The sequence below is a fragment of the Pogoniulus pusillus genome, chromosome 23 (genome assembly GCF_015220805.1).
Source record: "Pogoniulus pusillus isolate bPogPus1 chromosome 23, bPogPus1.pri, whole genome shotgun sequence".
Classification (NCBI taxonomy): domain Eukaryota; kingdom Metazoa; phylum Chordata; class Aves; order Piciformes; family Lybiidae; genus Pogoniulus; species Pogoniulus pusillus.
The window spans coordinates 17488557-17502191 of NC_087286.1; the positions used below are offsets into that span (position 1 = coordinate 17488557).

General features: G+C 41.2%; 1 protein-coding gene across 2 annotated transcripts in view; it reads left to right on the forward strand.

Annotated features, from left to right (window-relative positions):
- The window catches only part of ESYT2 (extended synaptotagmin 2), a 71364-nt gene that overhangs the window by 17176 nt on the left and 40553 nt on the right, over positions 1 to 13635 (forward strand). For both annotated transcript variants that reach the window (XM_064162802.1, XM_064162803.1), the window contains exons 2-3: positions 10853 to 10894; positions 11813 to 11947. In XM_064162802.1, coding sequence (XP_064018872.1) covers positions 10853 to 10894; positions 11813 to 11947 — 177 coding nt within the window. The remainder of the gene's footprint in view (positions 1 to 10852; positions 10895 to 11812; positions 11948 to 13635) is intronic.

The window sequence follows — 13635 nt, forward strand, 5'->3', positions numbered from 1 at the left end:
TACAACTACCTGAAGGGAGACTGTAGCCAGGTGGAGGTTGGTCTCTTCTGCCAGGCAAGCAGCAACAGAACAAGGAAACACAGTCTCAAGTTGTGGCAGGGGAGGTATAGGCTGGATGTTAGGAGGAAGTTGTTGGCAGAGAGAGTGATTGGCATTGGAATGGGCTGCCCAGGGAGGTGCTGGATTTGCTGTCCCTTGAGGTGTTCAAGAAAAGTCTGGATGAGGCACTTAGTGTCTAATTGATTGTTTAGGGCTGGATGCTAGGTTGGACTGGCTGATCTTGGAGGTCTCTTCCAACCTGTTTGATTCTATGAGTCTATATATCTGACTTTAGCACAATGCTCTTCTGTTGGTGACTGTGTGGCTGACAGCATTGATATAGCAGGAGATTTTCAACTTGCTGGCTCTTACAGCATGCCAGTGCCACGTGTGGCAATCCAACAGCAGAAACATGCCTGTTTTCTGCCAAAGATGAGGTTTCAGTAGCATCCTTTCCTTCTTCAAGTTTGATTTAAATACACTTTCCTTTTTTTAAAATAGCTTCTTGGATAAGAGGTGCTAAGCTCAGTCATGGGACAGATATTCCAGTGGAAAGTCAGGCTACTGAAACAGATCCATGGTTTGTGTGGATACAAATTAGAAGCTGTGGACACAGCTTGTCCCTGGGGCACTTTAAGGCAAGGTTGGACGTGGCACTTGGTGCCATGGTCTAGCCTTGAGCTGTGTGGTAAAGGGTTGGACTCGATGATCTGTGAGGTCTCTTCCAACCCTGATGATACTATGATACTACTATGAAAACCTGTCTGTCTGCATCATGAAATTAGTTTTTCTGTTTCAAAACCAAGTGATGTTACCTAGGTAAGGATTTGATTGGAATTTTTATTTAGGTTGAACATTATTGTCTGTTGTATGATGATAATTTTTTTCTTCTTGAGTACCTTTTGTTGATAATGCAGAGTCAGAATAGCAAGACTGATATTTAAAGACTAAAATGATAGTTAATTTAGTTGGGAGGCAGCCTGAGGTTTGGTTCCACCTTGTAACTAAAACATGTGATGTAGCATACCTAAGTTTAGAAACTTGGCTTAACAGAGAGTGCTTTAATGTCTTTCCTTAGCAACCCAGCCTACCAAAAACACACTGGAGCTGCCCTTCCTGATCTGTACTGAAGAACAGTAGCAAACTCCATGGTTTTAAGGTGGAGTTATAAACAGAAATAGAATAATGATGCCTGCAATTTTAGGGGACTGGAATTCAGTGGTCAGAGTGTTTTCCAGTTACATATTTTACTAGTCTCATATTTTCAGCATGATCCTGCATGAGGATAGAGGCTCTCCTAAAAATCTTTGCATCCTCTGATACTATATTTTAGCATAAATACCACAGAAGTCCCCAAGTTCTCTGTTTTGCATGTCTGTATTTTCAGATACAAATTTGCAGCTTGCTCCCCACAATTTGCCTAATTTTTGTTGGAGCTCACATAGATTAATTTCGATTGTGAATTATAGGTTATGTTAGAAAATCCAAACAACAAAAATGAAAATCTAAGGAAAAAAAAAGCCTATGAAGTTTGAAGTTCAATAGGTGGAGACATTTCATGTGAAAATGTGCACATTAAATCTCAGGAGATCATTTTGTCTTCAGAAATCAGCCACTTGTAAGCCAGGCAAAGTCAGAAAAGAGCATTTAACCTATCTGGGAAAGAGGACAGGCAGTCTTGCACAAGGTGGTCAGTACAGTTTGAACACTTTCCTGATAGTTGATGTCTCTTCTAGTCCGCATACATTTCCCTCCTGGTTCTCGTAGAGAGATCAACTATGTAACCTAGTGAGTGTTCCCAGGAGTAAAATCTACCTGGTGAAAGAACCTTGGTGAATCAGAAGCTTAGTAAAGCAAGTAGTGGGCCAGTGGAGTACAAAGAGAAGAAACCTTCAGCGTTTTAGTCAAGGTAGCTGACAATTTGGTGCAGTGCACAGCAGTTCTTTTCATAGACCGTTCAAGAGATAGTAGGTTGCGCAGTATGACCTGTTTTGAAAGTCAGCATTTAGCAGTCCAGAGAGGAAAATTCTTCTTCTGTTTACCATTAAGAGAGCAAGACACTCTGGCATGCAGTGGAATGGGAACATGTCTGGATTCTCATGGGAACTGAAAAAGAATTTGTTCTAACAGGCTTAAAAGTAGGAAAAAATGTCATGTTTCCAAAATGTGACAAATTGAAGAGAAAATGCTAATGTCTTTGTAAAACTTTGAAAACTTGAAAGCTTGAATTTCAGGGTATTAAGACTTTATTTAGCAAGAAGGAGAACTAATGAAATTACCTTCTAATTCTCAAAAGTAAAGTGATGACATGTTTAAAAGTAACACCATGCAAGGTGCTTTTCAGTGGTAAAATCCTATGAGTTCTTAGAGCTGTGGTTCATGCTGCACCTTTCAGCAATTTAGATGTTCTAAATCTAACCCTCTGCTTTCAGTAATGATTGCAGTGCTTCTGGGAGTTTGGAGATGTGCTAATTTGGACTGTCATGAAATGTTTTATTTTGTAAAGAGTGGTTGCACTATGTGTCTTTAACCCGATGTGATAGCAAAACTTTAAACAGTCCTTGATATCTGGCTTATGTAGAGCGTCAGGCTGCTCAGGGATTCTTCTTTTGTAGGTCTGTTTTTCCACTCTGCTTATCCTGGCCTTCAGCTGGACACCAGCGTTTAAAATTCAGTTCTCACTGCTGTGAATTACCTACTGAAGATAAGATTGGAAAAGAGCACCCTGGTCTCTTAACAGCTGATAATGAATTCTGATCTTCTGAATGAGCAAGTGGCAAAGATAAAAGCACCATTGCTAAGTGTGGGTAGCAAGCAATCAAAATGTTAAGCCTAAGTTCTTACCTTGCTTCACTTTAAGAAGTGCTCAACAGCACTTCAGTTCCAGCTAACAATTTAGAAGAGTTGTAAACCATTAGATGAAGAATGCCTTGAAACAGTTTTGTTGGGAGTCTTCCTGCAAACTTGTAGACTGCTGTCTTTCAGTGGTGGCTTAGAATCATAGAATCAACCAGGCTGGAAGAGACCTCCAAGATCATCCAGTCCAACCTAGCACCCAGCCCTATCCAGTCAACCAGACCATGGCACGAAGTGTCTCATCCAGGCTTTTCTTGAACACCTCCAGGGATGGTGACTCCATCACCTCCCTGGGCAGCCCATTCCAATGCCAAGCACTCTCTCTGTGAAGAACTTCCTCCTAACATCCAGCCTATACTTCCCCTGGCACAACTTGAGACTATGTCCCCTTGTGCTGTTGCTGGTTGCCTGGGAGAAGAGACCAACCCCCACCCAGCTACAACCTCCCTTCAGGTAGTTGTTGACTTCTGAATGATGGAAGTGTACCTCCATGGTGCAACTGAAAAAATGGCTTTTGGCAGGTCTGCCAGGCAGTGGATGCCAGTCAGCTGTCAGGAAAATGTACATACAGGTGACTTGTTAGGTCTTGGTGCACCTACATGCCAAACGTAATGATGATTTTAGTCCTTGTATTGCTTTTTAATTCCCTTTATATGATATATATAAAATTTCCTATTGCTATATTAAAGAGATTTTGAAAATGAAAAAGCCCAGCCATCAAACTGCAAGAAACATCTCTTCCTTTCCTCACTCTATATATTATCATGAGGAATAATTTGTATTGTAGAGAAAGATTAAGGCGAGATTAATCTGTTTAGCAAAACTAAGTTCTAAAGACTCTTTCTCACTTGAAATAAGTTGTTTTGAGTCTTTGGAACACTTCCTGTCTAATTTGATATTATGCCACTGCTGAAGTTGCTTGTTGAAAATCTACCACAGGAAGCAGAGATCTTGGTTTAGATATGGATGAGAAACCTTCATTAAATTCTGAAGAAAATACTCCCTAGGTGTGAAAAATACATCTCTTTTTTGTGTCGGAATATCAGCCTTATGTCAGAGATTCTTCTAGTGGATCCTTCACAAAGTGGAAGTCAGTAAAAGATTCCTGCAAAAAATAATGCCCCCATATGCCTCCTACTTTCGTTTAAACTGTCTTGTCCCAGTCCATACTGACCACTGAAATCCTACATGCCTTTTCCAGCTGGAAAGTAGAATATAAGAATAGATAAGAATATGGAGGAAATGACAGATCTTCTTAACCAGCAGCACAGCAGTTCAGTTACAGAGTTGACTGCATGTCTTTATTGAAGCCTGAGTTGTGATGGACAGTGTTAGCACACTGGTACTTGAAGATTGTTGTGAGACTAGGCTGCACTAGAGGCTGAATCTGTGGCAGAGTTCAAGTTCTGTGTTTAGAAAGAGGTAGCTCTGCTTTGCTTGTCTCTTAGGTGATTCCATCTAGCAGACATAGTGTGCTGTGTTTAGAGTAGATTTGCATCCAGATAGGACAGAAACCCATGCCCGTGTGTTTTCAGACGTTTGGAAGGAAACGTTTGGAAGCAAAGGATTTTTGTCTTCTGTGTTGTTGGTCAGATGATTAGGCCAGGGTGCTTCTGGAACTTAGTAATGCTCAGGTTTCAGTTTCGAGGCTGAAGAGCTTTCCCTGAGTTGGTGTTGCAAAGGCTGAGTGTCAGGCTAGAAGCAGGATTTCCCAGTTCCCTTACTAGCAGGCTACTGTTCTGTCATTCTTCCAGAGCAGCTGCTTATAATGCTTATCCCTGAGGATTTTTTTCATGTCAAGCTTCTGCTCAGTAAGAGGTTTCTGGGTAACTTTGTATTGCAGCTTGCTTGCTCCATCCCTGCAAAAATGTCAGCACTTAGGCAAATTTTATCTAATTTTTGGTACTGATGAGTCAAATTGCTGAAAAGTAGTGCAGCTCCTGACAAGCCTCACTGCTATTATGAGGCTTTGAGGTGAAAGATATGCAGGGAGAAAATGAAACTTGTGCTTTGTAATATCTCAGCATCCTTCAGATCTGAATTGCATGAGTGGCTTCTGGGCTGCCATTTCAGTCATGCTGGAGCTCTGGATCCTCTTTGAGGCAAGGCTTTTCTTTTGCAACTACAGCATTATTTTGCATTGCCAAGGACATTGTTCACCAAAGAAGACAGGAGGAATATTCTGGTGTTATTGCAGGGCTCCAGAGGGCCAGATTCTGAATCGGCAGCTGCCAAAACTTTAACATGATCAGACTTTTCCTAGACTAATAGCAAAAATAGAAGATTGTTAGTGTTCTAAATATTGTTGCAGTGAATTCTCTAATGAGAAGGAAAAGAGAGGGGCAGCTTTTTCAAGTGCAGTCTTATATACATAGAAATAAATCTAAGTAAAGTAGCATCTTTGCATTATTGAAATGACAGATGTATTTGTGGTAATTGGTGAGATTTTAAACCCCATTGAATATTTTTAGTTTATCTTTTAATTCTAGCAGAGTAGAATGGGACTAGGGGGAGGAGGGGAATGTGAGATCCCTCGGTGCAATTTGGGCACTAAGTTCAGCAGTGTGTGTATTGGTAGAAGTTCTTAGAGTGCTGCTACCATCTGCAGCGTTTTCTGAAGACATGTTTGTGGCTTGATTTTACAAACAACAGCTAGTGTGCTGCTAGTGATTTTTCTTGTCTCCTGGATAGGTTACATACAAATGCATGTTAGGAATACCTCCCCTAAGGCATGCCAGAATGCTGAAGTATCCTGTGTGTGTGTGAGCTACTCTTTTATTTCAAATCTGACCTGCTCAGTACATTAGATCTTACTTCAGACCTCTGAGAGGAGGAGGAGGAGTGGGACAGAGGTAACAAAAGGCTGCAATGAAATAAAACTTTCTGTGCCACATAAAGAATTACAGTTTTATTACTTGAGGTAGATTAATTATTATAGCAACTTCCCTGTGTTAGTGCTGAAACCCAGAGGTGTTGAAAAGCCGTTTGGGTCAGAAGTCCTACAAGCGCCAACCTGCTTTGTGTTTAATTGCCTTCTTGTTGAAATAATGGCTTTTCATTTTGATGCTCACACTGACTCTGAAGCAGACAGCTGGTGAGGCAGTAGAGAGTATGGTAGGCATCACAGTGGAAAACTCCTATTGAATAGGTGTCTGTAATCTGTTATGGCAGCACTTAGGACTTGCTGAACTGATAGTGGCAGTTCACGTGGGATGCCGATGTTTGTGCTGGTCGAGTGCTTTAGGAACGTTTGCTGAGATATCAAGTATGTGTTTCTAATATCAGTCTTGTCTCATAGGTGCAAATCTGACTCAAAGGGCACACAATTCCCTTTTAAAAAAATATTTATTTAGTTAGTTAGTTTTTCTATGTGTTGTCCAAGCACTGAAATGGCTTATGCTTTGGTTTCTAAATAGTACAGTCCTTAACCTGGCTTGGTACTACAACTCTTCCTTTGATTTTGTCTGTTTTCCCCTAGCTTTTCCATTTTACTTTCGGGTTTTATAGCGATCAGAAAGCCATGGAAATAACTAGGGCCCTTCTCCACCTCTTTATATCTCTGTGCCTTACTCTCTATCTTCTTTTTTTCCTCCTTTGCCTTGATTTTCTGGTGTTTTGATTACTTTGTTGTAGCTACTGTTTATGGGCAACTCCTGTCAAAACCTGAACTGCTTATTTTCAGTAACTTTTAGGTTAGTTGTATTGATTTACACGAGTCCTTAACTTCTGTTTTGTGATGGGACAGAGCTGATTTTCTGTATTCAATCTGCTTCCAAGTCTTCCAGATATTTCTGTTGAAAGACATGAAGTGGGCAACACACTCCTAATTATTCTCAGTGAAACTGTTGCAAGAGTCCTTGCTTTATCTCCATACAAAAACACACATCATTTGTAATACTGAATGTGAATTTTGCTGGGCAAAGGCCAATAATTTTAATGCATTTAAGGCTGAAAACACAGAGTCCATACCAAAGAATGAGAAATTACCAGTAAATAATGGAAATGACAGTTGCATGTTTTAGTAGTAAGGACCTGTGGCTAATTGCAGCAGTTCTGGGGAACCCTCTTTGTCAACAATGGCTTTCTCTTTCAGTAATACTGAATCCTGCAGATCTGCAACAGTAAATACTGAGTGTGGAGTAATTTAGAAGATATGAGTAGTGCAGTACTTCTGGGGTTGGTAGAAATTAGGGAAACCACTAGGATGCTGCAGGAGGTGGATTATTACAGTAACAGGAGACAGCCAACTTGGCTGCTCTGCTTTTCCTTCTGGTCTCCCCTTCTTTACCTCCTGTTAGAAAGGAGCAGTTGTCCCCCCAGTCTGTGTTCTAGAGTAAGCCTATTCAGGTTGTGTTGAGTAGCAGAAGACTCTGCATCAATTCCCCTTTGGAAAGGAACAGATACTTCATCTATTGCTGCTCCTTGGTTCTGCAGAGGGAAGAGGGGATTGGTGGCTGCATTACATGGGATTAAGCCATTAGCCCTGCTCAGATCTGTTGTACCTAAAATGTCCTTAGGCCAGCCTGCTTTACCGACTGGAAAATACTGAATAGCTGCTTAATTGAGCTTGAATATCACTGTATGGCACTCCGTATTCAATTCATGCTGGGATGCTTCTTAATTTCTAAATTTACTGATTTTTCTCTGGCCTTTTTGAGATACAAGTGCAGTGAGTTTAGACAAATTAATCTGGTACTTACAATTAAAAGGATAATTTAATTTTAATGTGTTTATTTTTTATCACACCACCTAGCTCGAGGCTTAGTAGTTAAATAAACTGCTTATGCTGTGCATTTAGGAGCAGATTTAGTGCACCTAAGCTGGTCTTCTGTTCTGGATTTCCTTCTGTGGCATGCTCTCTCCACTGGTGATGCATGAAAAGTCCATGAAGATCATAGAATCAACCAGGTTGGAAGAGACCTCCGAGATCATCCAGTCCAACTTAGCACCCAGCCCTGACCAATCAACCAGACCATGGCACTAAGTGCCTCGTCCAGGTTTTGCTTCAACACCTACAGGGATGGTGACTCCACCACCTCCCTGGGCAGCCCATTCCAATGCCAATCACTCTGTCTGACAAAAACTTCCTCCTAACATCCAGCCTAGACCTCTGCTGGCACAACTTGAGACTGTGTCCCCTTGTTCTGTTGCTGGTTGCCTGACAGAAGAGACCAACCCCCACCCAGCTACAACCTCCCTTCAGGTAGTTGTAGACAGCAGTGAGGTCTGCCCTGAGCCTCCTCTTCTCCAGGCTAAACAACCCCAGCTCACCCATCCTCTCCTCATAGGGTTTGTGTTCCAGGCCCCTCACCACTTTGTCACCCTTCTCTGGGCACCTCAACATCTCTCGTGAATTGCAGGGCCCAGAACTGGACACAGCACTCAAGGTGTGGCCTGAGCAGTGCTGAGTACAGGGGAAGAATAACCTCCCTTGTCCTACTGGCCACACTGTTCCTGAGCCAGCCCAGGATGCCATTGGCTCTCTTGGCCACCTGGGCACACTGCTGGCTCATGTTCAGCCTACTATCCACCAGCACCCTCAGATCCCTTTCTTCCTGGCTGCTCTTCAGCCACTCTGTCCCCAGCCTGTATTGCTGCTTGGGGTTGTTGTGGCCAAAGTGTAGAACCCTGCCCTTGGCCTTGTTCAGTCTCATCCCATTGGCCTCTGCCCACCCATCCAGCCTGTCTAGGTCCCTCTGCAGGGCTCTCCTACCTTCGATAGATCAACACCTGCTCCTAGCTTGGTGTCATCTGCAAATTTACTGATGCTGGACTCAATCCCTGCATTTTTTGCTGTCATCTACTGACCATTGATTGTTTTGTTTTAAAATTCCTACCCATCCTTAGTCCATGGGGCTTGAGTTTAATGGTTGTTGTTCTTTGGCTAGCCTTATTTCCTTAGATGCAGATGATTATCATCAGGGCAAAAAACCCCTGAGTTAATGCAGCCAATATGAATAGCATATACACTTTGAATAATAAAATAATTGTGGTTAAGACATATTTCTCCTGTTATTATGGAAATAGGAGCTTGTTTGTGGTTTTCTTTTGTTGCAGCTTTGTTTTGTTACTCTCCAGGACAGAACAAAGAACTACATTCCTTGGGCTTTTTCTGGTGTTTTTTTTTTATCATTACCAAGAATTGTGTGTTCTGAATTGACTTCTTGACAGCACAGCATATGAGCATGTCAGAAATAGGAAGTATGCATAAGAGTTGTTTAGAGAAAGCCAAATCATGTATTTTTACATGATTTTATATAATCTCTTTTTAAGTGAGACAATACTTGCCAAACTTGCATGAGCAATTTAATGATGGAAACCAAGTGGAAAATGCTCTTAGTTTTTGACTGTCTTTGCTGAAGTTCTGTTTCTCTTTGTCATGCTTGTCTAATAAATTTCATACAGGAATAAGATTTTGCACATCAGGTAGTCTGATTCCTGCTGCTGTTTCTCCATGTAATTTCTGTCAGTCCTGGCTCATATAGAGTAGCAACTTGCATCCCTCAGCCTTTCCCCAGATATCTTTGCATAAGACTGCATTTTATATAAGAAACTTAAAAAGCTTAATTTGGGTATATTCAGGAATATATTAGTGTTGATTGTTCATACAAGAGTTCAATAAAAAACTAAACAAATGAGGCTTGCTTTCAAATCCAACTTGTAGAAAATACTGTTTAAAAAGTATGCATTTAACTGACCAAATTTGGGATGTAGGCACAGTAAAAATAACCTGTAGGCACTGTTGTTAAAACCAGTGGTGCAATCTGTTATGCTGTGAAGAGATTAAGGCTTCCCAATTCAGCTAAGCAGAGACGTTGCTTCATGAAAGTCAGTATATGTAGGTCATGGGTTTTTAGCGTGTTCTAAGGCTCTTTGTGTTTCAGAAGTGTGGTCTGCATCTTCTTATAGAAGCTGTTAGATTCTGAAGACATTTTGGTTAACTACTTCTACTGAAATGCTTTGGCTTCTTCTGTCGTGTGTAAGATGTAAAGCTACTAACTGTACTCTTTTGTTTCTGGAGAACTCTGTTCTTTCAGCATTGAAATGATCTTTTCCTGTTACAATGGGTACTTTGCATCTTTTGCACACAGCAGCAGGCTTCTGTCTCTTACTGATTTCTGCAGTTGTTTAAGAAAAAAATCACTAAAAACATCTTTGGAAGAGATTTTGAAGGAACTTATATACATATCCCTTAGCTTCAACTTCACTAATTATTTCTAGCCATGATTTATTGGTATTGGCAAAAGATCTGATATGAAAGGAAGCAGAAGTGCACACAGAACTTGGGCAGCCATGTGTCATGTGTAAAAGCTCTGAGACGTGAGGCAGATTTGGTTGACATTAGCTGTGTCAGCTATGCTTATTATTATAAGTTACAGGAATACTTTATTCCAGATGCTGCATTAAATATATGACTGGACATGTGTCTATATAGTTCAGGAATGAATTCATATTTCATCTGCTTGAGTTCTAATGTGCTTATCAAGAGTGTTAGCTGCCAAATATATTTTCAGTGTGTACATTGCTGATAGATGCTTAGAGAGCCCTAAGCTCTCCTGTGTTATAAGTGATTGGAACTGTAGCCAGGTGGGGGGTGGCCTCTTCTCCCAGGTAACCAGCAACAGAACAAGGGGACACAGTCTCAAGTTGTTTTGGGGGAGGTCTAGGCTGGATGTTAGGAGGAAGTTGTTGGCAGAGAGAGTGATTGGCATTGGAATGGGCTGCCCAGGGAGGTGGTGGAGGCACTGTCCCTGGGGGTCTTCAAGAAAAGACTGGATGAGGCACTTAGTGCCGTGGTCTAGTTGACTGGATAGGGCTGGGTGCTAGGTTGGACTGGATGATCTTGGAGGTCTCTTCCAAGCTGGTTGATTCTGTGATTCTGTGATTGAACATAAACTTAACTAAAAGGTGTTTTGTTTCTGTGTAACTTCTTGTTTTGTGTTTTGGGCTTTTTTAGGTCCATTTTCCAGACACGGAGAGGGCAGAATGGCTCAACAAGGTATGGGTAGCTGTTAGTGTTGCTTCTGTGTGGGGAGGGGGAGAAGGGAAACCTGAGATATCAAAAAAGGCAAGATTATGAGAGCAGAGAAGTTGTAACTTTCTGTGCTCTTTATGCACTTGAAGCTTCTGGTTGTCGATCCAATTAGTCACAAGTAACTCTGCTTTCATCATCTTCATGCTGTGAGTTTTGGAGAATCATCTTAGAGGCATTGAAGTGATAATGACTGTAATCGTGTGGAAGTCATAGCAGCTGTAAACAGCCTTTTATGTTCCACTTGTCTGGGATGCTTTCCAGTTACTGGAGGCTTCTGACCTACAATTTAAAAATAAATCAATTTTGCAATTTTGATGGGTATGTGTGGCTAAGATACAGATCTAATTTGGCTTGTATTGTTGCTCTGCTTTTTTAAACCTTTCATTCAAAGAGCTTAGAAGAACATGAGTAATTTAGAAACCAAGGAAAAATAAAGACAGCATTTTCAGCTGTGACAGTAAAATACCACATATTTTACATTTATAAACCTCATGCATGTACATCAGCAATGCACCTGACCCATTTTTTTCTTATGCTCTTTACGTTCAAATAAGCCTCTTCACCTTCCCCTCAACATTCAGCATCAGCACTGAAGGCATATGCAATTCTGGGGTAGAAGAAAGAAATTCTTCATAGTGGTTTTCTCCTCCTCCTGTGCTTCAGCTTTGTGCAGTTGTGTAAAACACACAAACTGAGAACTGCAGAAAGCTTTCCTGTGTGTAAAAAGAACCAATTTTTGTTTGCAATGAAATGTGGGTCAGACTTGTATGTTTCAAACTTCGTACAGAATTTCTTAAAGAAGATTTTTTAATGCTGTGATGTTGTGTCTGATGTAGATATTATTATTGTGAGTGAGTTCTTTTTTCTTTTGTTTCCCTCTAGACTGTAAAACAGATGTGGCCTTTTATTTGCCAATTTATTGAGAAACTCTTCCGGGAGACCATAGAACCAGCAGTAAGAGGAGCAAACAATCACCTCAGCACCTTCAGTTTTACAAAGATTGATATTGGTCATCAGGTCAGTGTGTGTTGATGGTTGTTTGAGAAGCTCTGACTTACATCCTGTTTTTCTATCTACATGAAAAGTATCTATCAGTGGTACTTGGTGGTAAGCCTGATTCTGGTTTCTGTTGTAACAAAATAAAAAGATGTGTCTCTTTTGTAGGAGAGGAAACTTTTCCCCCTGCAGTCTCTGATTCATAGATCTGCTTACAAATTGGGAGAAGACTCGAGTTACAGCTGTGAAAAGCTCGTAACAACGTCTTTTTAATCCTGTTATGTAATACTTTACATTAAGTAAGCAGGGACTGCTATCCAGATGAGCCAAGTACAGTTACCTTACTTGTAACAGATGAACTTTTAATCATGTTATGTAGGAAGTCTGATGACAAGGCCAATGGCTCAACTTGCCAAAGGACTTCATTTAGCATAGTATCAGGAAGCAGATAGGTGTTTCCCTTCTTTTCTGTCCCAGGAAAGAAGGGATCATAGTACATTCCTGCAGAAGAGCCTCTTGGAGCAGTCCAAGCTAAGAATATGTCTTCTTAGCTTGCAATAACTTTTGCACTACTTACTCTTACCTCCATCAACTGGAACTCCTGTTCATAGAATCATAGAATCAACCAGGTTGGACAGTCCAACCTATCACCCAGCCCTGTCCAGTCAACCAGACCATGGCACTAAATGCCTCATCCAGTCTTTTCTCGAACACCTCCAGGCACGGTGACTCCACCACCTCCCTGGGCAGCCCATTCCAATGCCAATCACTCTCTCTGGCAAGAACTTCCTCCTAACATCCAGCCTATACTTCCCCCAGCACAACTTGAGACTGTGTCCCCTTGTTCTGTTGCTGGTTGTCTGGGAGAAGAGACCAACTCCACCTGGCTACAACCTCCCTTCAGGTAGTTGTAGACCGCAGTGAGGTCCCCCCTGAGATGAGATGTTGAGATGTAGCTCACTTTTTTGGTGAAACTGTCCTTTTTGTTTCCTTTACTTATCATAAATGGGGTTTTAAATATGGATTAAAAAAAATTTCCTCCTTTCCTCTGAATGTGAGGAAAACTGAAGTTAAATTTCAAGTGTGATGGTGGGGAGTTATTTTCCAGTGTTCGTGACTCTCATTTGTGTGCATTACAGTTTATTACACTTTATGACACCTTTTACACAAGGCCTCTGTTCTGCCCTAGCTACACCTATATTGCATACTGTAGAACAGCATTCATTTGAAGTCGGGTTTAAATTAGCTTCTGCACCTCAGTATGCTTCTGCAGCTGGGCTGAGCTACCTTGGACACAAGAAACAGATATTCCTAGTTTATATCGTAGCCTTGATTGAGTTACACCATGGGAGCTGCACAGCTCCATACATATGACAGAAGTCAGATTTCTATTTTACATAAGTTACCAGAAAACAAAAAAAGTGCAAATAGAAAGAAGACCACAAAATATGCCTTGGGGTTGTGCTAAGTAAGGTCATTGATCATCCTTCTCCACCTGGTGTTTGGTGAACGTTTGTGTCTTGGGGAATGCGTTATTGATAGGTGCTGTTTCTGTATGTGAGAGAGAGAGCAAGAGGGAGGGAGAACATGTGGTTTAGAGAAAGAGCACAGAGTGCTTGACACAGCTTTTTGTGAGGATTAGGGATTATTTTCGTCCATTCTGACTAAATTTCACTTAAAGCAACTACATTTTCGTTAGTTAAATTTAG